This window comes from Felis catus, chromosome A2 (genome assembly GCF_018350175.1).
Source record: "Felis catus isolate Fca126 chromosome A2, F.catus_Fca126_mat1.0, whole genome shotgun sequence".
NCBI classification, from domain to species: domain Eukaryota; kingdom Metazoa; phylum Chordata; class Mammalia; order Carnivora; family Felidae; genus Felis; species Felis catus.
In genome coordinates this window covers 52,074,033-52,098,504 of record NC_058369.1, presented here as the reverse complement: position 1 = coordinate 52,098,504, position 24,472 = coordinate 52,074,033, and the positions used below count along the sequence as shown (strand labels likewise).

Genomic DNA, 24,472 nt, shown 5'->3' with positions numbered 1-24,472 from the left:
CCTCTGCACTCCTCCCCTCCCCCCCTCTCTCTCAACATGAATAAATAAACTTAAAAAAATTATAGATCCACAAACTTTTTCTGTGAAGGAGCAGAGAGTGAATATTTTAGGCTTTGTGGGTCACATCGTCTCTGTCACAACCATTCAAGTCTGCTGCTACACAGTATCACAAAAGCAGCCACCTACAATGCCTACAGGAAGGGATGTGGCTATGTTCCAATAAAACTTTATGTACAAAAACAGGCCTTTGGCCAGATCTGGCTACTCCCTGAGTTAGACTAAGGTTTAGCAAAGCTACAAAGGAAGGACAACCAGTAATCACCAGTTTTTTCCATCTTCAACAAATATGCATAGAGGTACCAGGAAAATATTGCAAAACCACAACATTGCTTCACATGCTGTCATTTGATAAAATAGAATGAAGACAGGAGCATACAGAAGTTATTTGAAATTGCTGTTTCATAGAATATACAGCATTTCATTTGTATTATTCTGTGTGTCAGCAGTATGTTTGTACAAATGGGAAATTCTAAGAGCAATTGTCACTCTGGAGGTACTGAAGAGCTACTGAGGGCTCAATATTTGTTGCATGTGTGGGTGAGTAGATGGATGGACAATAAATGGAGAGGACAGGATGTTTTCCAGGGTAATTACAAAAGGCAAGCTGGTCAATAACTGCATGAGACATAAAGGGAGAAGTTGTCAAAAATGCCTTGATGGTTTCAGGCTTATGAGACCAGGGGAGGAGTGGGTGGCAGGGATGGTCAAGATGAATTTGGTTGATGAATAAAAACAAAAAAATAAGGACAGAGCAAAGACAGTCTTTTCAACAAATGGACATCCACATGCAAAAAATAAATAAATCTAGACACAGACCTTACATCCTTCACAAAAATTAAATTGAAATGATCATAGACCTAAATATAAAACATAAAACTATAAAGCTCCTAGAAGATAATTGGAGAAAGCCTAAGTGGCTTTGGGTACAGCAATGACTTTTTAGACACAACACCAAAGGCAGGATCCATGAAGCAGGTGATAAGATACACTTCGTTAAAATGAAAACTTCTGTTCTGCCAAAGATAATGTCAAGAGAGTAAGAAGAAAAACCAAAGACTAGGAGAAAATAGTTGCAAGAGGGGTGCCTGGCTGGCTCAGTAGGTAGAGACTACGACTCTTAATCTCAGGGTCGTGAGTTGGAGCCCCATGTTGGCTGCAGAGATTATTTTAAAAAATAAGCTTAGGGGGGCACCTGGGTGGCTCAGTCGGTTAAGTGTCCAGCTTCAGCTCAGGTCATGATCTCACAGTTTGTGGGTTCGAGCCCCATGTCAGGCTCTATGCTGACAGCCTGGAGGCTGCTTCAGATTCTGTGTCTCCCTTTCTCTGCCTCCCCCCTCTCACTCTGTCTGCCTCTCAAGGGCAAATAAATGTTGAAAGATTAAAAAAAAATAAGCTTAGGGGCACCTGGGTGACTCAGTCACTTAAGCATCTGACTTCGGCTCAGGTCATGATCTCACAGTTCGTGAGTTCAAGCCATGGAATGGACTCTGTGCTGACAGCTCAGAGTCTGGAGCCTGCTTCAGAATCTGTGTTTCACTTTCTTTCTGCCCCTTCCCCACTTATACTCTGTCTCTCTGTCTCAGTCTCTCTCTCTCTCAAAAATAAACATTAAAAAAGATTTAAAGAACAATAAGCTCAAAAAATAGTTGCAAGAGGGGCACCTGGGTGGTTCAGTCAGTTGAGTATCTGTCCTACTTTGGCTCAGGTCATGATCTCACAGCTCATGGGTTTGAGACCCATGTTGGGCTCTGTGAGGACAGCTCAGAGCCTGGAGCCTACTTCGGATTCTGTGTCTCCCTCTCTGCCCTTCCCTTGCTTGTGCTGTGTCTCTCATTCTCAAAATAAATAAACATTTAAAAAACATTTTTTTAAATAGTTGCAAGAGACACATCTAATAGAGGATTGTTATCCAAAACACACACACACACACACACACACACACACACACACACACACACACACAAAACACTTAAAACTCAACAATAAGAAAGCAACCTGATTATAAAATGGGCTCTGGGCACCTGGGTGGCTCAGTCGGTTCAGCATCTGACTTGGGCTTAGATCATGATCTCATAGCTCATGGGTTCAAGCCCCGTGTCAGGCTCTGTGCTGATAGCTCAGGGTCTGGAGCCTGCTTCAGATTCTGTGTCTCCCTCTCTCTCTGCCCCTCCCCCATTCATGCTCTGCCTCTCTCACTCAAAAATAAAAATAAACATTAAGGAAAAAAAAATGGGCCCAAGACCTTAACAAACACCTCACGAAAGAAGATACTCAGATGGCAAGTAGGCATATGAAAAATGCTCTGTATTATGTGTCATCAGAGAAATGAAAATTAAAATAATGACACAATGGCCCAAATCCAAAACACTTGGATGTTAGCGAGGATATGGGGCAATACTAACTGTAATTCACTGCCGGTGGGAATGTGAAACGGAAGACAGAGTGGCAGCTTCTTATAAAACAAAACACTCACCATACAATCCAGCAATCACTCTCCTTGGTATTTATCCAGAGTTGAAAACTGATGTCCACACAAAAATCTGAACACAAATGTTTATAACAGCTTCATTCATAATCGCCAAACTTGGAAGTACCCAAAATGTCTATCAGTAGGTGAAGAGATACGCACCCTACGTTAATTGCAGTATTATTTATAATAGATAAGATATGGACACACCCTAAGTATCCATCAGCAGATGAATGGATAAAGATGTGGTATGTATACACAATGGAATATTACTCAGCTATGAAAAGAATGAAATCTTGCCATTTGCAGCAACATGGATGGATCTAGACGGTATAATGCTACATGAAAGAAGCCTGACAGAGAAAGACAAATACCATTTGACTTCACTCATACATGGAATCTAAAAAACAAAACGAACGAATAAATTAACAAAAAGCAGAATCAGACCTATAAATACAGAGAACAAAGTGATGATTTCCAGAGGGGAGGGGGTGGGAGGACAGGGAAAATGGGTGAAGAGGCGTGGGAGGCACAGGCCGGAATGAGTAAGTCACAGGAAATGAAAGGTAAGACATAGGGAGCATATGAGTGGTATCATAATAGTGTTGTATGGTGACAGATGGTAAGTCCATATGTGGTGTGCATAGCATAACATATAGAGATATCCAATCACTATGTTGGACACCTGAAACGAATGTAACATTGTGTGTCAACTATCAAAGAAAAAAAATTAAGGTGAATGGATAAACCATGATACATCCAGACAATGGACTATTATTCAGTGCTAAAAAGAAATTAACTTTGGGGGGCACTTGGGCCTTAGTCAGTTAAGCGTCCGACTCTTGATTTCGCCTCAGATCATGATTTCATGGTTCATGAGATCCAGCCCCATGTCAAGCTTCCTGCTGAGCCTGGAGGCCTCCTTGGGGTTCTCTCTCTGCCCCTCCTTGCCCCTCAAAATAAAAAAAGCATAAAAAAAAAAAGAAATGAATTTGTAAGCCATCAAAAGACATGGAGGAACCTTAAATGCATATTACTAAGTGAAGGAAACCAATCTGAAAAGGCCACATACTGTATGATTACAATGATAATGACATTCCGGAAAAGTTGAAACTATGGAGACAGTAAAAAAAAAAAAAAAAAAAAAAAAAAAAAAGGATGAATGGTTGTCAGGGGTTAGGGATAGGAGAGAGGAAAAGGTGGGGCACAGAAGATTTTTAGGGTGGTGAAACTATTCTGTAGGATACTATAATGGCGGGTACGTGTCATTATACACTTATCCAAGTGCACAGAATGTACAACAAGACTGAAACCTCGTGTAAACTAGGGCCTTTGGGTGATGATGAGGTAGGTTCATCAACTGTAACAAATGCCCAACTCCAGTGGTCGGTGTCGATAAAGGGGGAGGTGACACGTGTGTGGGGGCAGGAGGATACATGGGAAATCTCTGTACTTTCTGCTCAATTTTGCTATGAACCTAAAACTGCTCTTAAAAATAAAGTCTTTAAAAACAAACTACAAAAACCAAGGACACAGGAAAATCACAAAGATGTCTCCATGTTGTGAACACTTGATTTCAATTTTCTGGAGTAAAACTGTTTATCATGCAGAAGATGACAAGTTACAAACAGCCTGGAAGTTTCCTCGTGAAGAAATCAAGTATCTTAGAATCCTACATCTTGGCAGAATTTAATTAACAATTGAGAAAGGTTTTTATTTATTTTTCTAATTCAGACTTCTAGAATTTTGAATTGTGCCTAAAGTGAGAAAAAAAAAAAGCTATGCAGAAATAAACCATAGCTGTTGCCCTGGGGTAGGGAAATAAACACCTACTGTGTGCTTAGAACTATGATCAACGTGCTCACGCTGAACTTGCACATGAACTCCCAGCTGAGGGCATGAGAGCAGAGGAGGATCAGGCTTAGGGAAGGCAGACAGACCCAGGCTTGAATCCCGGCTCTGCTCCTTCCAAACAGGGTGGCCTTGAGCAAACCTTGCAACCTCTCTAGGCCTCTACTCTCTTATTTGTACAATAGGGTTTGACCTTAAAAGCCAAGATGCCTCCCAGCTCTGACATGCTATGTTCCAATATTCCAGAGCCAGTATGCAGCCATTAGAATCCCCACATTCACAGCATCTGACTCTCTAGCTGTTCTATTGTGAATGCTAGCACTAACACACTAAATTGCAATGGCTTCTCTGTCTGTGCCTGCCCTGCTAGGCACACTCTATGGGGACAAGATGGCCTACCACCCTCTCTACTGGATCCCAGCACCTTGCAGGGAGCCCCAGGCACACGTGAAATTCATCCATTCCACAAATGTTTATTAAGAACAGTTAGGTGGCACCTTGCTACGTACTGAAGTTTGAATCTAGTTTGTGTCTCTCCAACCCACAACAGCTTCTTCTGACAGGAGATGCTGCTCACTCTGACCCTGGGGACATCCTGAATGCTGGCCTCTGTGATGTCAGAAGACCGTAAAGCACTCAAACAGGGAGCAGGAGGGGAGGGCACTGAAAGACATTTGCGGAGACCATCTGTGGTGGGTATGCTAATATCAACACAGATCAGGAGCCCACACACTGCCTATTGAGCCACTGGAGAGGGTGGCTGGGCCTTCCTCTATGGCCCTGTCACAGACTCATCTGGGATCTACTCATTTGTGACCTGATCCCAAACCTCCATTTAGACAGTCATCTGCTAACAGGTGAGTCTGTAATGCATGCCTCCAGCAGCGAGAGACACGTTCAATGAATTAAGTTAAACCTGGGCCAGGAAACTTTTCTCAAGCTAATGAAATTTCAGAATTTTCTGCTGAAATCTGAGTATGGGAAGTGGGCTGGAACTCAGTCGTGGCCTGGACAAGAGCAGAAAGACAGGGTTCTCCTTCCTTGGACAGCCTCATGGAAGCGGCTCTGGTCATAGGCAAGCACAGGAGCGGTGGCTCCCCACTCAGGAAGACTCATATGACCTGTGTTTATTTTTAGCTGTTTTTGTACAGAACCTGAAAAACCTTTGGACCCTGGGCTTATGTCCAAGGTGAGGTGAACAATAAACAGTAAGAAAAGCAACAGACCCTCTCCTGAGAAGACACCATGTGCTGATGGGGGACCCCTGGTTTCCTTAAACTGTCAGAACCTCATCATATATAAAGAGCTGAGGAGCTGGGCCACCAGGCTCTAGTTCCTAACCTGACACTTGCCACTTACTCCCTGTGTGGTCTTGGACAAGTCCCTTCTGCTCTTTGAGCCTAAATTTCTTCACTAATAAAATGTCAGGGGTGGGGGTAAAGCACATGGTTTCTGAGAAATCACAACAGCTCTGGAAAACCACATTCCATCCTGATGCTAACCCTGGTCTTGAGCATGGAACAGGGGAAGAGCCCCTGAAACCCAGCCTTCAGGAAAATGCTTAACTGGCTCATCGGATTTCAGCATTTCCCTTAAAACCACCATCTTATTACAGCTGCAACCAACAACCACTGAGCCCCCACTCTGTGCTATGTTATCTCATCAACTGCCTCTTTATAATCAGCCCATAAGAAAACTCATATTCGCTACACCACAGAGGGCAGGCGGGATAGTACTCTCATCCAAAGCCCAGGCTATGCGGCCACCAAGGCTTGGGGTCTGCTTCCTACCAGAGGGTCCTTAAGCAAGTCACTTACTCCGTCCAGGCCTCAGTTTCCTCATCTGAAACAGAGATAATGACTGCCCCTGTCTCCTGGGCTTGTTTCAAGTTCTAAACGGAGTGGGCATGTGAGGCGCTCAATGACCATCACCCGTTACTATCACCAAGTACTACTGCCCTCATTACCATGCCTACTAGTGACGAGAGAAAGTAGGCTCAGGCAGAATGCGTGAAAGGACATCACTCAAAATATCACAATCTTCTAAAATTTGATCGAGTCCAAGGACAGGCAAGATGGGAGCAGCACGGGGTCAGTGCCGAGGCACAGTCTTCATCCAACTCAGGCCAGGCTCCTCAATCTCCCAGCCTCTGGGTCTCCACCTATGAACTCGAGGCAGTATCTCCCCGGGTTGTGGGATCTCATGTGCTCATGTGGATGAAAAATGCCTGGCAGAGTGTGCAGCGAGCAGAAGGCTGTGGATGAATGTTCTCTCCCATGCTTCCCCATATGTCTCTTTTGAAATCTCCAAGAATGCAGCCTGCTAGTCCTTCCTTGAAACCCAGTCCCTGCATTAGAATTCTCAACACACAGGCTCAACAGCCCAGCCAATGGCAAGTGGCCCTATAGTGGGACTCAGCTTCCTCCTAAGAGCCAAATGGAACCAAATTTTGCTGTGGCCCATGTTCTGGGCCCAAGAGCTCAAGGCTACATGTGCCCACATGGACAACCCAAGTACACGCATGCACAAATGCCTTATCCAATGGCCCTCGCCCCCACCACACACAATTGCTAGCCAGCCAAGCCTGCTGGCCTTGGCATTGACTCCCAAGAAAGTGGTAATCATGGTGGAAGCAGTGTCCCTTCCCTTTGCACTTCACAAAGCACTCTCACATATATTAACTGGGTAGGGTAGAGGCTGTGTTTCATTCACCTTTAGATATCCATTGACTAATGCTAGGCAGAGAGTAGATACCCAGAAACAACTTCTCATATGAGTAAATTTTATCATTATAATAAGATTTTTAAGAATCACCATTATTTAGCACTTACTATTAGTCACACACTCCGCTAAGCATTAAATATGCATCCTTGCATCTCATCCTGGCAATCATCCCATGAGACAAACTTAATGATCAATCCCCATTTTGCAGAAGAGGAAACTGAGGCTCAGAAAAGTTAAGTGATGTACCAAGGTCACAGCTAGTGAGTGACAGACCTCAGATGTGAATCCTGATTCCAAACTCTGGTTCTTCACTCCTCCAAGTCTTTCTCCTCCTCTTTAGCCAGAAGAGGCAGCAAAAAAGGGGACAGGAGCAGCGTGTATGTAGTCTAAAGAAGTACATCAATAATGCACTGATTTTTCGATTTGGAAAAACAGAAAAATTCTATTGTTTTCATGATGCAAACTAGAGAAAGCAAAGATTAGCAAAATCATCTGGGCCGACAGAACATGAGTCTCCGTTCTTTCTCTGGTGCACCAGGCAAATTTATGATTACTTTCTAGTACCTCCTTAGCTCCCTTACCACCCTCAGCATGGAAACTTGTCAATATCTCTTTTCTGCTCACCTAATTTCCCCCCAGCAGGTCTGCCCACCAGTCAATACCTACCACTGTGGTTTGTAAAAGGACCCAGAGTGGTTAAGTTCCCATCTCCTTAGAGGTTTGACCTCCAGTCCCTGATCCAGCCAACTGCTTAGAATAAAGGTGATGCCTACCGGAAACAGGCAGGCAAGGAGTGAGATGGTCAGGGTGACTGGAATAAGAAAAGCTGCATGTCCTCTTTTCCACAAGAAAAAATGGAATAGCACGAATGAGTAAACTACTGGCACTGACATTCAGCTAGAGCGTCAGGGCAATAGGGAATGGTGAGGACTGTGGCCAACCAGAGTTCCCTAGAAGGCGGTGGCTACTGCTCAGCTCCGCCAACCCAGCTGCTGTGTAGGCATGCAGGCCCAGTGCTGCCAAACCTTTCAACTTGCCAAAGGATACCAGAATCATACTTCCTTTTCCAACATGAAATCTCCTGATTTTTAAGTGTTGGCAACTATGCTTTTATTTTAATGTATTTGAGAGACAGCACACACACGTGTGCGCCTGTGCACACACCAGCAGGGAGAGGCAGAGACGGGGGGAGAGAGAGAATCCCAAGCAGGCTCCACTGACAGCATGGCACCCAACACGGGGCTAGATCCCACAACCCCGGGATCATGACCTGAGCTGAAATCAGAGTAGGCCGCCCAACCAGCTGAGCCACCCAGGCATCTCTACTTTTTTTTTTTTTTCCTTAAAGCACATGAGCAGGCGGGACTTGTCCATGAGCTACATGTACAACATGTGCATTGATTCTTAAGGCACAGATGGCTGTGCTCACTACACTTCCCCCCGTGTTCCCCTACATCTTGAGCCTCCCTGGCAGGCAGCTGAGGCCATGCCTCAGGCTCCAGCCAGGTGCCTGTGAGTGGGAGAGCCGTGCTAACTTCCTGGCCAGGGCTGTTGAGACCTGGATGCTTCCTCCCACTTCTCCGACCCCCCACCCCCACCCCAAGAGGAGATGCAGGTCCCGGAGGCCACACTGTACGGATGGCACGGCAAGGCAACGAGATGGATGCAGCTGCCCTCCATCCACAGACTCTTAGTGGGTGAGGTCCTGGGGCCTATCAGTGCAGGCAGCCAGCATTTCCTGCCCTGGCACATGCCTGAAGCCCATGTCTTCATTACAAAAACTATATGGTTGTACTTCAGCACTTCCAGTTTTCAAAGCATTTTACCTCCCCTTTCCTTGCAGAGCTCTCAGTAAGACAGGACAGGCTTTGCTATTTCACAGACAAACAAACTGAGGCTCAAAAGGCAGAACTGACCAGCCCTGAGGTGTGTGGCACGTGAGTGGTGCACTGGGTTCTAGCTCTGAGCTCCTGAGTGGACTCCCAGTCTAGTGCTCCTCCTACCTTCCAGCATAAGAGCTAACTTTTATAATTCAAACTCAGGGCACTCTCTGGGTCACCTGTGATCTTATACAAGGACAGCTCATGTCCTCCCCTGCTGGTGGATAGTTGCTTGAAGATGCACCTCTTACCTTTCCTGTGGACTTGGTCCCCTTCCAGATGCAGAAGTAGCAGATGGTCCAGGCTGCCAGGAGACACAAGGCCAGCTCCCAACGGAGGTTCCCAATGTGCTCGATCCCATCTGAGATGGCCAGGACCCGGCGCCTGTGGAGGGGAGAGGGGAGAGTCACGGGGGCTGGAGACCCACCCTGACCCCACCCGGGGCAAAGCTAGTGCTATAGGGAAGCAGGAATGGGCCACCCAATCATTCACCTGCCTCCCCTACCACCATTTGCCAAGCATCTCCTCCAAGCCAAACCCAGGGCTGGGACCCCAGCGAGGAACGAGACCCAGCCCTCTGTCTTCGTGGATTCACTCATTGGGGAAAGACAGGCCAGTTAGGAATGGTTTACAGTAAGTGAGGCAAGGGCTAAAATGGAAGAAGTAGAGGGGTGCTGGAAAGACTGAGAAGCATCTAGCCCACCTGACGACTGCCAGGAGACTGAAGGACTGTCCATACACATTCCAGGTGGGGAATTTCAGTGGGAGCAATTATACAACCCTGGCTTGCTGAACTAAACAGCAGCCAATGAACTTGCTTTGGCCAATAGCACCCGTGTCACTTGCAGAGCCAGGTGAGGTGATTCACCATGTTGCCTTCTCCTACTATTGCTGTGATGACAGAGTCTGTGTCAAGATGGAGCCCCTAGGAGCCTGACTTCCTGAGTGACTACACATGAGCCCTCCTGCTACCCTCTGTCAAAGATGTTGTGTGAGCAAGAAAGCAACTTTGCAGCCTTAAGCTACTGAGATCTTTGGAGATGTTTGTTATTGCAGCAAAACCCAACCAATCCTGACTGATACATGGGGTTAGGGAAAGCAGTCTGGAAGAAGTGATATTTGAGCTAAACCATGAAGGATGATGGGATTCAGCCAGGAGAGAAAGGGACTTAAAATTGTTTTAGATGGAGGGAATAGCACAAGCAAAAGCCAGAAAACAGAGTATGGGATACTTGGGGAATGCTGGAACATAGGGGTCATAAGGGAATCGCAGAAAAGGTAAACAGAGATGCATCCCTGGGAGCCTTGAATAGCAGGCCAAGAGTAGGGATGTCCCAGAAGGCCCAGGCCACAGGAGGGGGAGGACCCCAGGCGACACTGAGTCAATGCCTCGAGCCACAGTCTTCCTTCAGAAGCCATCAATCCTTCAGGGTTGACACAGGCCTGGCTCCCAGAGCCTACGCCTGGGGTTTGTGTTTCTTTAAAGTCAAACTCGCCACGCTCCATATTGTGCAGAACCATGGCACTAACACAAACCCCCTCCAAACTCGCTCCACGAACCCCATTCTGGCTGCCAAACCACCCCCGTCGGACCACGCCAGTCGTCTCAGCGCTCTGGGAACATCCTTTGAGCAAGCAGCTCCCATCCCACCAAGCATGAAAGCCTCCCTCAGTGTCTGTCTCCCTGGGAATCTGCTCAGGGCCTGATTCTGCATTAATTACTCAATGACACCAATTAGCACTGGTCTACAGGCTCCCTCCAGCCCCAACCCCTGCTGGAGAAATCAGGCAGTCCCCCAAACAAAATTGGGCTGTGTGGATTTATTTGAAAAGAAACCAGCTTTCAGACCTATCGCTACAAGTGCAAACATCCACTTAAATACACATTTACTGAGCACCTACTATGGACCAGGCACTATATTAAAACTGTGAATTAAAGCAAAAGCATGTATGGCTTTTGCCCTCTACAAGTATAAGTTGGACCAAAAAAAAAAAAAAAGTCCAAGTTTTTAAGGAAGGAGATAGCCACATCATTGTAACAGCAATTTTTTTTTTTTAATTTTGTTTCTTATGCTTAGTAGTCTCTGGCTTTAATTCCGTTAAAAACTACAGGCCATTAAATGAAACCTTCAAGAGTATCTATTATCATAACAGAATAGTGGGCCTCAGAGCACGGTCCTTGTGGAGTGCTTGCTAAAAATAAAAAAAATTCCTGCATCTCGTCCCAGACCTACTGAGTCCAGATCTTTGCCGAACGACTCCCCCGAAGCTGCATTTTGCTGCACCCGCCCAAGGATTGCTTATGCATGGGAAGGCCTCAGCACCACAGAAGTAGAGTTTCCTGACAATGAAGGAATAACCTACAAACCCCACCTGAATAGTATTTTTGAAGAGGACCTAGAGATGGGGTCTGATATCCTTTGAGAAGCTCCTGAAGGACTGGACTTTCTCCTCCCCCAAAATACTGTGATGCACCCACTCATTCTCAAAATTCTGCAGGGAACCTCAGAGTGTTCATCAAGGACCTTGTTTCTCGATTAAGAGTCTCGTAGCCTACATATATCTACCACCTTACAAACTGCCCCCGACAGCATCCTGAATGCCCATGAGGTGGGCATTCCTTCTCATTCAAGAAGAAATAAGCCCGCTCAGGAGAGAAAGTGGGCCAGTGCAGATGGTGTGCTTTTCCCATTCCACTCCAGGCTGTGAATTTTTCATTAAAGAAGCACTTACATGAGGTCCCCAGCTAGCAGGGGTGCACATACACATATGCCTTCTTGTTGATGTAGTTGTTTTCTGAACTGGGACTTGAAAACTGGAAACGGCATGGGGACAGAGGGACAGCAGAGGGGGCAGAGCAGCCAGGAGGGAGCTGGCTCAGGTCCCCTCTCTTCCACATTTTGGATGCCGCAAACTTTTGAGTCATGCAGCCTGCTTCGGCGCCCTCTCGCTTAATTGAACAATCTAATTCCCAGAATGGGAAGCAGATTACTAAAAGCTACGCAGGATGAATTGCTCTTTTGTTTCACCAGACACTATTTGAAAACATCCTCAAACTATTTTCTTTAGGTTTTACCAGCACTGACTCTAACTAGCAATGGACCTCGGGTTTCTAAAGATAGAAGGCTCAGGGGCCAGGTTCTCAGCCTGCAGGGCTGTGGGTTGTTTTGAAACCCACAAGGGCAGCCTTTGAGAGCCCAGGGGCTGGGGCACTCAACTCCGGAGACTTGGAGAAGGCACAGCTCTTCCTGGGAAAAAGCTTTCTTAGTGACCCTCCCCATGAAGTGCTGGAGAGGAGAAAGGTCTGAATAAGGAAGAGTTTGCTGCCAACACCCTGGCAAAAAAAAAGGGGACCAAGGAACAGACCTCCCGACACTGTCCAGGGAGCGGGAAATGTTGAAGACTAAACAGAACTCTTTGGAGGCATTTACTCAAGTTATTCTGAACACCTACTATGAGCCAGGCATGGGAGCAGGTCCTTCACGAGGTATCTTTTTCAGACCACACGTGTAGAATATTTCTGGAGATAGCTACCCAGAGCTTGGCAGTGTGGTGCCTCTGTTTCTCCAGCCCCTGGCACCTGTAGAGATGGACTGGGTTCAAACTGAGCGCTGTTCCTTACCAGCTGTATGACCTTGGGGAAGGGACATCGCTTCTCTGAGTCTCAGCTTCCTCATCTGTAAAATGGGAATGACAATACCTCCCTTTGACAGGTTTCCAAGCATCATTTAACCCTCCCAACAATCCTTGAGGTAAAGAGAATCACCATCATTTCAAAGATGGGGAAACTGAGGTGTGAGTGGTTCAGTAACTCACCCAAAGTCATACCAGGAGCAAGCAACAAAGCTGGGATTTGAACCTAGGGATCCTGGCTCCAAAGCCCGCACTTCCAGCCTCAATGCTAGCTCTGAGATTCCCCTGTAACACTAAAATCACTGCCTTCTTCTCTTCTTCATTAATGAAAGCTGTCATTAAACGCATGCTCCAAAGCTATCTTACGTGTTTTTGCATATAACATAAAGGTAGTACGCAGCACATGTCCTTCGTAATTTATTAATTTATTCAAGTAGCACTTAGTAAGATGTCTTTAGTGTGCCAGTGTTACACCGGTGGTCCATAAAGAGCTCATGTTCTAATGGGGAAAGCAGACAAGAAAATAGAACTGGGCATAGAGAGGATCAAGACAGAGAAATCATTGGGACCATCATCGGGGATTTGGCCAATACCAGGATGTGGAGATCAGAGTGAGCCAGGAGATCCTGGAGGGTAGGAGGGAGTCAGCAAAGAAGGGCGGGGAGCACTTGGGGCAGAAAGGCCACCAGGTGCAAAAGGCTGGAACAAAAGTTCAGTGAGACCAGGGAAAGGCATGGCACGTTGGGTAAGTGCGGCAGAAGCCAGGGTGAGAAGTGGGACGAGGACAGAGCTGGACTATGAGCCTTGCTGAGGGGCTAGGGCTTCATCCTGAGGGCAACAGGAGCCTCATTGAATCTTAAATAGGACTGAGACCCTATCAGATACATATTCTGGAAGACTCTCTTTGGCTGCAGTGGGAAGAATGGGCAGTAAGGGTAGAATGGGGCAGGGCTGCCTTAGTTTGCATAGTAATTGGTAGTAATTGGTGAGGGTCTGGACCAAGGTAGGGGAATGGCCCTAGAGGAGAACAAGTGGGCTTCAAAAAAGCACAGGAACAAGGTGACTGCTGGGGGTGGCAGGCAGGAGGGAAGAGGGGGTTTCCAAGTGACACCCAGCTTCATACTTGGATGGATGGCGGGCATTAGCTGAGCAGGAGTGAATTGTCAAGAAGGTTGGAGGAGGAAGAGGTGAAGAATCAATCTTTTAGACAAGATGATTTTGAGGTGCCTGTGGGACACCTAGGAAGCTGCAATGCCCAGAGGCAACTGGGTCTCTGGGTGTAAAGCTCAGAAAAGAGACACAAGGAGGAGATTCAGACCTGAGCCATCAGGGTGTTCTGGGAGCACATGAGGCTCCCTTGGGAGAGCTGGAGGAGGAGGAGGAGGCAGGGGGAGGACGTGCACAGAGCCTCCAGAACCCCAACATTTACAGGATAGGAGAGGAAGGGAGGAGCCCTTGCAGGAGGGAGACAAGTGTGAGCAGAAAAGCAGGGAGCAACAGGAGAAGCCGGCATCCCTGGAGGCGGAGGGCATTCCAGAAGGGGAAGCAGTCCACCTGCCACGTGCTGCAGGGCAGCCTGGCAAGACGGAGGGTGTCAGGGGATTTGGGACCAGAAGGTGGAAGTGAGGCAGGGAGAACAGATCCTCGTGGGGCAGACTTCAGGCAGCTGTGAGTGAGGAGCAGACATGCAGTGGGATGCTGGTGGGACCCTGGAGAGTTTGGCTCTTATGGGTCAGAGACCGTGGTAGCTGGAAGGGCCACACAGAATACAAGAGCTGTTTTACTTATAACGGGGTGAATGTGTTGGGGAAATCAAGAGGCCAGTTTGGAAGGAAACCATCCTTATTATTTTTTTATTTTTGAGAGAGTGACAGCAAGCACATGCCCGTGAGCAGGGGAGGGGCAGAGAGAGGGGACAGAGGATCCAAAGTGGGCTCTGCGTTGACAACAGATGCAGGGCTCGAACTCAGGAACTGTGAGATCACGACCTGAGCCGAAGTCTGGCACTCAACCCACTAAGCCACCCAGGCGCCCACAAACTGTCATTATTAAGAGACTGCCAGGAGAGAATTGGAAGGAGCTGGAAGCAGAGGGGACTATGGCAGGTGCCACATGAAAGCTGTACAGCTCATTACATTCAGTTCACTGTGGGGGTATTATTAGACCCATTTTATGGGTGGGGAAACTGAGGCCAAGTGAGGTAAAGGAACTTGCCCAGATTGGGACTTGAAACCAGGTTCCTCCGGTGCCCACACCCTTTCCCCCACTGCTGCCCCACCAGAAATGGACCCCAGCAAAAGGATGCCTCTCACTCAAGGCTTCTCCCCCATCCTTCACAGTCTGAGGGAAAATGGCTGGGTTCCCAAATCCAGTCTCCAGACATCACCCTCATTTCCATCTCAGTGTCTCATACACAGAGAGGCTGAGTCTGGAGAGGAGGAAACAGCCTCACACCTGGGGCTTCCCTAGCTTGCAGAGCTAGGCATGGTCTGACCCCAGAAAGCGGAGAAGGAGCAGGCAGCCAGGCCCCTCTCCTCCACCGGCAGAGAGCCTGGGAGAGGCCATGTGGGAACAGCTCCCAGCGTGGCTGGCCGGCCGGAGAGGCCTCATCTTGATGTCCAGCACGGAGCCGGCAAACACATCACCTTTCTTTAACCTGCCACGGAGTGTTGCCAGGGACGCACAGACCGCCCTAAAAACTGGCGCTGAGGGGCTGGGCTATAAATAGCCTTGCTGGTCTTCCCTTCTGGTCTCCCCAAGCAACAAACAAACAAAAAAGGGCCCATCACCAAAACTAATGTGCCTTCCCTGCCCCCTCCAGAGTTTCTCTGCCTTCGGGGTTCTGCTCTCACTTCTCTGGGAAGAAAGAAGTGCAGGCCCCCAGCTCTGACTTGCTCCTACGAGCCCCAGCAGAGATCCTAAATGCCGCTGGAGGCGCAGGGCAAGGACCCTCCTTGTCAAGCAACTGAGGCCTCTGCATCATGCCATCTTACAGCAGATAGTTATCAGGTGCTAACTCCATGCCGCGTACCCTAAGGACTAAAGCCACAACGATGAGTGAAGCAGGGGTGCCCTGAGAGAGCACCCCCTCAGGTTGTCGGAGAGCTTACTACCCAGGAGTATGAAGAAAATAACAAGGACCATGATAGCCTGGATTTCCTCATGCTCACTCCCAAGGTAAAGGCAACCGTTGTTCCCATTTTACAAGTGGGAAAAGTGTGGCTTAGGGAAATTAATATGCCCAGGAAGGCTGAGGCAGAATCCGAAGCCTCACCTGTTCGACTTCAGAGGCAGAGCTTGGAGCCACTGTCTGTGGTCATGGGGAAGATGGAACAGAACTGTGTCATTTACAGAATGACCTAGGTTGGCACGAGGAGTCAGGAGCTATTGCTCCAATTTCTTCCGTCACTGCAGAAATCCCCCTAGGCCATGAGGAAGTCCCCATCAGCCCCCAAGCACACCTTGACTTCTCCACCTTACAGGATTCATTCCTGTAAGGAATTCTTCCTCGTTCTTCCTCATTCTCCCAAGCTGTAAAAATTCTACCTGTCCTTTAAGCACCAGCTCAAATAACACAAAGCCTCACAAAGTGTATTCTTGGTCCCTACCCATATCGTAAGGGTTAGTCCATCCTTTCATCTAAAGGTTAAGCGAGCATCTACTGTGCACCAGGCACTCCTAGATCAGGGGTCAACAAACCTTCTTTAAAGGGCCAGTGTGTAAATATTTTAGGGTCTGCAAGCCATATGGTCACTGTCCCAACTATCTATCTTTGCAGTGTGAAAGCAGCCATACACAATTTACAAACAAGTGTGGCTGTCTTCCAACAAAACTTTATTTACAAAAACAGGCAGGAGACGGGGTTTGGCCAGTGGTCTCTAGAACCCTGTCCTAGGCTTTCCAAAGAACAGCAATCCTTCAAGACACTCAAGAGTTCTCACCAGGACCTCAGTGGAGAAAACGAAGTACACTGTAGCCCTCCTTTGAGAATCTCAATGATCATCAGAATATTAAAGGTTCTAAGGAGTCCTGCAGTAAAGATACTTTTATACTCTGGTTAACCCAATGTTTCCCAAATTTATTCAGAAGTATTCCCCATTAAAGCCAAACTAAAACCACAATGAGATACTGTTTCATATCCACTTGGGTACACCTACCAGGATGGCAGTAATCAAAATAACAAGTGTCCCCTAGGATGTGGAGAAATGGAACATCATATATTTTTGGTGGAAATGCAAAAATGGTTTAGCCACAACGGAAAACAGTTTGACAGTTTCTTAAAAAGCTCAACATTCAACTCAGAGATTCCACCCCTAGGTTATTCCTAATAGCCAAAAACGGAAAAGCACCCAAATGTCCATTAACTGACCAACAAAAGGTGGTGTATCCATACAACGGAATGTTATTTAGCCACAAAGAATGTTATTTATGATGAAGTGATACATGTGATAACATGGGTGAGCCTTGAAAACATGCTAAATGAAGGAAGTTACTGAGACCTTGCATGACTCCATTTATATGCCAAGTCCCAACCAGGCAAATTTAGGGAGACAGAAAGTGGAGGAGTGGTTGCCTGCAGGCTGGAGGAGAGATGAAGTGTAAATGGGTACTGAGAGCCCTTATGACGTGTTGGAGATGTTCCAAACCTGTATTGTGATGATGTCACGATCGGCAGTGATTCAAAATCACTGACTTGCGCACCTACAAGGGGAGCACTTTATGGAAGTAAACTGTAACCCAGTTACTTAGAAGTTGTCAGGAAGGGGGGCGCCTGGGTGGCTCAGTCAATTAAGCAGCCGACTTTGGCTCAGGTCATGATCTCGTGGTTCATGAGTTCGGGCCCCTCATTGAGCTCTGTGCTGACAGCTCAGAGCCTGGAGCCTGCTTCAGATTCTGAGTCTCTCTTTCTCTCTGCCCCTCCTCTGCTCGCACTGTTTCTCTGTCTCTCTCAAAAATAAACATTTAAAAAAAATTTTTAAGTTGTTAGTAAGAAGTGTACTGTGCCATGTTTCTGCCTTTCCAAAGCAATACTTCCTCGAGGGCATTACGCAGAACACACACTTAGGAACAGCACACTGGCACTCTTGCGTCTGTTAGTCCTGTTTTGCTCCCACTGTTCAGGGGAAACTGAGGCTCCATATATTACTGAGCTTGCCTTGGATCACAGACGGGGCTTGCGCCCCAGTCTTCTGTTCCAGTGCCCCCCTGGCTGGAGGGTGAGATCCAGGAAAGTAGGAGGCAGTGAGGAGCGTGAGTCTAGAAGAAGGGACTCTTATGGCATCAAAACTCAGGGAAGAGCCCTAAAACTTGTGCCTCATGGGGAGACGTGAACAGAGGTACTGCAGGTCAGGAGGCAAAGTGCAGAAGGGGCAGGCCAAGCAACAGAGAGGCTCCCACGGCTTTGGGGAACCCGCTGGTTCGTAACATAGCGCATCCTCATGTGTATTACCTAGGTCCCACGCAGCAGAGAGGATCTCACCACCCACAGCTGGGGTCCCAGGACCCTCCAATTCCTGACCCTTTCTCCTCACCAGGACTCAGCATGGCCCAAAAGTGCTGCCCAAGCCTTTCCAGTCCCACCCCACGGGCCCTCACAGTACCACACCTCTGCATCACCAGCCACCAAAAGCTCTGATGAAGTCTGACCATCTTTGCCACCCCTCGCGCCTCTGAGACGTTCTGTGCCAAGGCTAGCAAAGAGCTACTGTCTGCCAAGGAGGGACAGCACGCAGGAGAAGCACACGTGTCATTAGGAAAAGCCCTGGACAAGGAGCTCCAGAGTGGGGAGGAGGGGTCTATTCCCAGTTCTGGTGTCTATCACCAGGAGACCTCCATCCTTTGAATGTCACCTTATCCACCGGGAAGGGGGGCAGGCTGGACGCAGAAGTGAGAGGAGCTACCATTGGTCAGCTACTCACAATGCACCACTGTCCCTTCACACTGACAGCACCTTGAAGGGTGGGACAGGTACACCATTTCACCAACGAGGGAACAGAGGTTCCGAGTCACATGCCCAGGGACCCCACCAGTAAGTGGGAGGGTCAGGTTTCCCAGCTTTGGTGCTTCTTCCCCATCAAGATGTCTACCAGCATCAGTCTAGAGCAGACGTGAGGATACATGTGTGTCAGGCATCTTGACAGTTTCGTATACTTTCTTGTGGTTCCATTAAATATCATCTGGACTAGGGATGCCTGGGTGGCTCGGTTGGTTAAACGTCCAACTTCAGCTCAGGTCATGAGCTCACAGTTTGTGGGTTCGAGCCCCACAGGGGGCTCTGTGCTGACAGCTCAGAGCCTGGAGCCTGCTTTCGATTCTGCGTCTCCCTCTCTCTATCTGCCCCTCCTCTGCTCGCTCGCTCTCTCTCTCAAAAAATAAACATAAAAAAATCACCCAGAATAGAGTTAATGCACTGAAATTTGGTAACAGCCCCTTATGCATTATTCTGTGCCTGAGCCTGAATTAAAGTCATTCATTAACACCTGTGCCACCAGCTACAGGGCCATAAGCTATATACCAGGAGGCCAGCATCAATTTACATCTGTCATCACAGTGGATCAGAGTCTTTGAGTGTCACAAGCACCATCTGGCTCAGCTGAAAACAACAGTATTCTTTCAAAATCAAGATTCAACCATTTTCCTAAAGGAACCTCTTGAAATCCAGCAAAGACATAACCCAACAGGTGCTTTTGTTTTGTTTTTGCTGGGCACCAGAGCCTTCTCTTCACCCATTCCCATTCATTTCTCCCTCCTTCCATCAATTATATTCTCCCCAATCTGCTAAAAAACTCTTCCTTCAAGGACCTAGGTCCAGCAGCCTGCAAAGAGAAGGGACATGCTGGTCAGATTCTGCCATGGGATAAAACAGGCAGCTGCCCGCATTTCAGACACAGGCAAGAGGAGCATGGAAGGGCGAAGGGACGCGGGTGGGGTGGAGAGTCCTTCTCTCAGCCCAGTTCTGGCTCTGGCTTGCCAAGAGAGGCAATTTGGACAAGTCCCTTATCCTCTCTCTGCCTCAGAATCCCCTGTGTGGGATGAGGACCCCCACAGTGATGTTACATCATTTATCCCCTGGGTGGGTGGTTGGAATTGAAAAAGCGTGGCTGGAGGGCATGCTCCGGGCCAGGGCACAGTGCCAGGGCTTCCCCTTCCCCTGCTGCACCATCAAGACATAAAAGAAACCTCAGACAAAGCCCTGTGGTTCACTAAATTGCTACCTCTCATTATTTAGTGTAAGTCATCCACCATTTTTTTGTGTGTGAATATAAACACACTCGTGGCTGATTCTATATACAAATACCTTTACTCCACCAATGAACAAAAGATAATAGATCATAGTTCTTCAGCACTTCCTAATAAGCTGAATTACTCCTCCTCTGCCTCCCATTCTGCGGGCAAAGAAAGTGAGTTGCCGGGAGGTGTGAGTAACCAACACACAGCTCATAAGTGGAAGCCACAGGGTTCAAATTCTTGTCCTGGGGTCCCAAAGCCCAGGTCTCTGCATCCCCATACCGCATCACCATTCTTTTAAAGAGCATTTCAGTAATTCTGCGAACAAGCAGTGCTTCTACTCTCAGCTCAGTGGTGTATTCAGACTGCATCAGCAGAAGAAGGATTAACCGCTCCTTTTGGGGGCAGGGGCTCTGGGTGAGCGGGCACCCCAGTGCTGACAACTGAGGGCAGATAGCTTACCGCTGGCGGAGCAGGAGCGTCACCTTGGGGCTCTATCACTGTCAGTGGGGAACAGGTGCTGCATGCTACTTCTTGAAAGCAGGGGCCTGGGTCTGACTTCGAGGGTGGTTACCAGGCTAGATCTAGAGGAAACAAGGGAGCCACAACAGTGGGCTTTGACACGTAACCCCTCTCAGCTTCAGCAGTGTGGACATTGGAATGCTATCGTGTGTGTTGTTTTTTTCCTTTATTTACTTAAACATGCTTCCTACATCTTCTGCAAAAAAACATGGACTACTTTTCCAATAAGGAAATCGAGTGTCCACTGGAGAACCCACTTCTGTAAAAGGGAGCTGACCTTTACAGAATTAAATTTCTGAACCTGGGAATTTCTTTTCTTCAACACACAGAGCAAAAAGAAAGGTAAGAAGAATGGAGCTAAATGCATAGGGAAATACTGACAGGAAGAGATTCTGAATTGTTAACAACAGCCTCAAAGTTTGTGTCGCCCCAAATTATATGTTAAACCCTAACCCCCAGGGTGATGGTATTAGGAGGTAGGGCCTTTGGGAGGTGATTAGGTCATGAGGGTAGAGCCCTCCTAACGGGACGAGTGGCCAGAGAGTTCTCTTGCCCCTTCCACCACGTGAAGGCACAGCGAGAAGATGGCCACCTATGAACCAGGAATGAGCTTTCACGACACACCAGATCTACCGGCACCTTGCTCTTAGACCTCCAGTCTCCAGAACTGTGAGAAATAAATTGTTGTAGAAGCCACCCAATCTGTGGTATGTTTGTTATAGCAGCCCAAACGGACTAAAACACATATTTATAAATTATGTATATCTGATGCACAGATGTATCTCATTTATGTAGCTGTTGTGTTTGAATCACTTACAACATTCACTACTTCTGCAACCAGTTAAATATTAAATAATTAGAAGGAAAAGGACACAAAGTGCCAGTTTGGGTTTGCTTTGGTGCATCTCCTGAGAGCTAGGAAGGGCGGCCCAGGCCTGCTCCCTTGCAAGGGAGCTGGTGATCTCCTCCCTGTTCTCCTTAACTCAGTCCCCCAGGAGCCTCCCTGGTGGTGAGGATTGAGCAGAGAAGGAGGTGAATTCCTCTGGTTCACAGGAAACATCTGTAGGGGGAGGCAGCCCCTCCCAACCCCACTGGAGAGCAGCGCCTTCTGGAGAAACCAGGGCTGCCCTGGGGACAGCTAGAGCCAGGAGTTTTGAGTTCTGGTGTATGAGCTGGGCAATCCCTCAGCTTCTCCAAGATTATGTTTGTTCAACGGGAAAACAGAATTGTTTTTCATCTGCCTATCTCATGGGGCTGATATAAAAATTAAATGAGATAATGTTAAGAAAGACGGTTTATACGATAAATAAATAATGACTAGTAAGTCACTACCAGGGCTGTGATTAAGATTTGTCACTCAGGAGGGATCATTATAATAAATGACAAAGTATTCTGTAAACTCTCAGCTCCTATTTTTTGTAATTATGAAATAATCATGTTCCTGGTTTTAATTTTTTAACTCAAATAGTACAAAAAAATAAAAAGCAAACAAAACTCTCTTTCTCCACGCCTGTGTGTCCCCATCCCACTCTCGGGTCACCACGTTTAACAGCTTCCTGTGTAAGGTTCCAGAAATATTCTACGAAAACAAGGCATGTTGTACATATATTTTTACAATTATGGTATTATATACAACTTTCTGCACTGTGCCTTTTCCACTTAATTTGACCTTAGAGATTTTTTTCCATATCAACACATTTTCTGTTCATTCCTTGTTAGCAGTTCTTGCGACGATACCACAATGCATCTAATCAGTATCACGTTTTACATGCGTCCCTTTTTTTTTTTCCAACGATGACAAACGATGTTGCCACTGGCATGCTGTTCATAACTAGAATGGTCACCCAAGTAGGATAAAGTTCCAGAAGTGGAATTTTGGGGACAAAGCTGACACACTGCCCAAGCACTGAGAGTTATTGCTAAGTTGGCTTCCACTGCCGTGTAAAAGCTGTGAGAGAGTCCAGGCCAATTTGGAGCCTCCCCCCTGCCCCCATGAGGAAAAGCCCACCACGGATGCGTGCCAGCGGGTAGCTGGGAGGCATTAACAGATCATAGGGACATGTTCTTACTTTCTCAGGGCACAGATTGGCCAAGCAGAACTACCATCATCCTCACAACACTGTTTCTGCCCATCCCTTCCCACCCACATGCCCTCTCTCAGGCAGAAAACTCAATTTCATGCACTTGGACCAGGAAAGCGTCCCCCCAGCCCTGCCTCCTGTGTCCACCTGGCAGCATGGGTGATCTGTCTTACTCCTATTATTCCATGGATGGGGCCTTTGGAGGCAGCCCATGGGATGATTTCAAACCCTTTGGAAAGGCACCAAGGTCCTTCACACTCGGCTCCAGCCTTGCCGGCTGCCGGCTCTTCCCCCAACACCTCAAACATTCTCCCGCTGTAGGGTCACAGCCCCCGCTACTCCTTCGGCCTGAGGCCTCATCCCCCACATCCACATGGCTGCCTCCCTCACTTCTCTCAGGTACCTGCTCAAATGTCACCTCCTTAAAGAGGCCCTCCTTGGTCCTGTGACACTCTTGTTCCCTGCCTGCTTTTTCTTCAGCAAAACGATCCTGACTTAACCTAATACTTTCTGCGTATTTGATTGTCTGCAAAGCCAGCTCCACCAGGAGAGTATGTTGTTCTGTTTATACCGTATCCCAGAACCTACAATGCTATCTGACATATAGTAGGTACTCAGTAAAGACTTGTGACTGACCAGATGCTCTGGCTCCTGCCTACTTCCTCAGCAAAGCCCCCACCATTCCCCGGGCTCCACATGCAGTAGTATGGCAGGTAAAGTCTACAAGCCTCAACATTTAGCTTCAGGTCTTGCTTCGGTTCTTGCTTACGCTATTTCTCCACCTGGCATGCTATTCAATCACTCCGCTGGCAAACACATAAACTTCTATTCACCCTTCAAAACACAGCTAAGCCTCATCAACTCCATGAAGCTCTCCCCAAAGCCCAGACTTCCTCATCTTGGCCCAATGCAACCATCCCACACATATCCGTTGCTTTGTATTTCAAAAAATCTTTTATCACATCTTTACTTTCCAGCTTCCCCCACCAAGCTGTGTGCTTCTTTGGGGACAGATAGCACCACCCCCTCATGTTTCTGACTACTGATAAGGTGTCCAACACCTAGGTTTTCAGAAAATGTCAAAAGAACAACCAGGTGAAGAAAATGCACTGAGAGTTCTCCAGGTCCACCATGAGGGGCATACAGACCTGGCTGATGAGACTTCTCTAAGAATGTTTAAAAGAATCCACGCAGACTTTCAAAGATGTGGATGACATCTACCTTGTAAAAATTAGCTACCACATATTGAACACTTGCCACCCGGAAAGCATACAGGCCTCATCTCTTCTAACACTCCTGAAAACCCTGAGAGTTAGGTCCTATGACCCTCCCATCTTCAGAGAAGCAGATGGAGGTTTAGGAGGGTAAGTTGCCCGGGGTCACACACTGGGCTGGTAGAGGAAGTGATGACTTAAACTGGATTCTAGAACTTGCCGCTCAAGTCTACACTGTGCACGTCAAGGAGGTAATACACTGGGAGTGGAGTACTCCAAACTAGCAGGAGTAGATGGTGCCATGCAGTGCTGGGTTCTGACTTAGGGAAGGGTCGGGGGGCATTTCTGAACCTGCAGTAGGAGGCACTATGGCTGCTTCAGACACACAGGCTGATGCTGCATGAGGATCAGCCATGAATCCACACCTGTAGAGGCAGGGGTGAAGTGGGGCACCAAGCCTCAGTACCAGGAGCTAACTTGGGCACCCCACTTACACCCCATCAAAGTTAGTATGTGTTCTCCCCTTTAATCCTCAACAGAAATCCAGAGAGGCTGGCAAAGCAGGGAATGTGACTAATTTCCAACTCACAAATAGGAAAGTCAATCACAAACATTCTCTTTCTGCACTCAGTCCTTTCCAAAGGGTCTAAACTATACCGGGCTCAAGACAGGGGAGGACCCATTCAATCCTCATCTCAGCCCTGCAGGTGAGTGTTATCATGATCATTTCCAATTTACAAATGAGGACAATGAACTTTGAGTTAAGAAACATCTGTTCAGGGGCGCCTGGGTGGCTCAGTCGGTAAAGTGTCC

The 24,472-nt window shown here is 47.6% G+C and overlaps 1 protein-coding gene across 2 annotated transcripts in view; it reads right to left on the bottom strand.

Annotated features, from left to right (window-relative positions):
- The window catches only part of SLC6A11 (solute carrier family 6 member 11), a 134,662-nt gene that overhangs the window by 96,802 nt on the left and 13,388 nt on the right, over nt 1–24,472 (bottom strand). For both annotated transcript variants that reach the window (XM_023250020.2, XM_003982487.6), the window contains exon 5: nt 9,234–9,366. In XM_023250020.2, coding sequence (XP_023105788.1) covers nt 9,234–9,366 — 133 coding nt within the window. The remainder of the gene's footprint in view (nt 1–9,233; nt 9,367–24,472) is intronic.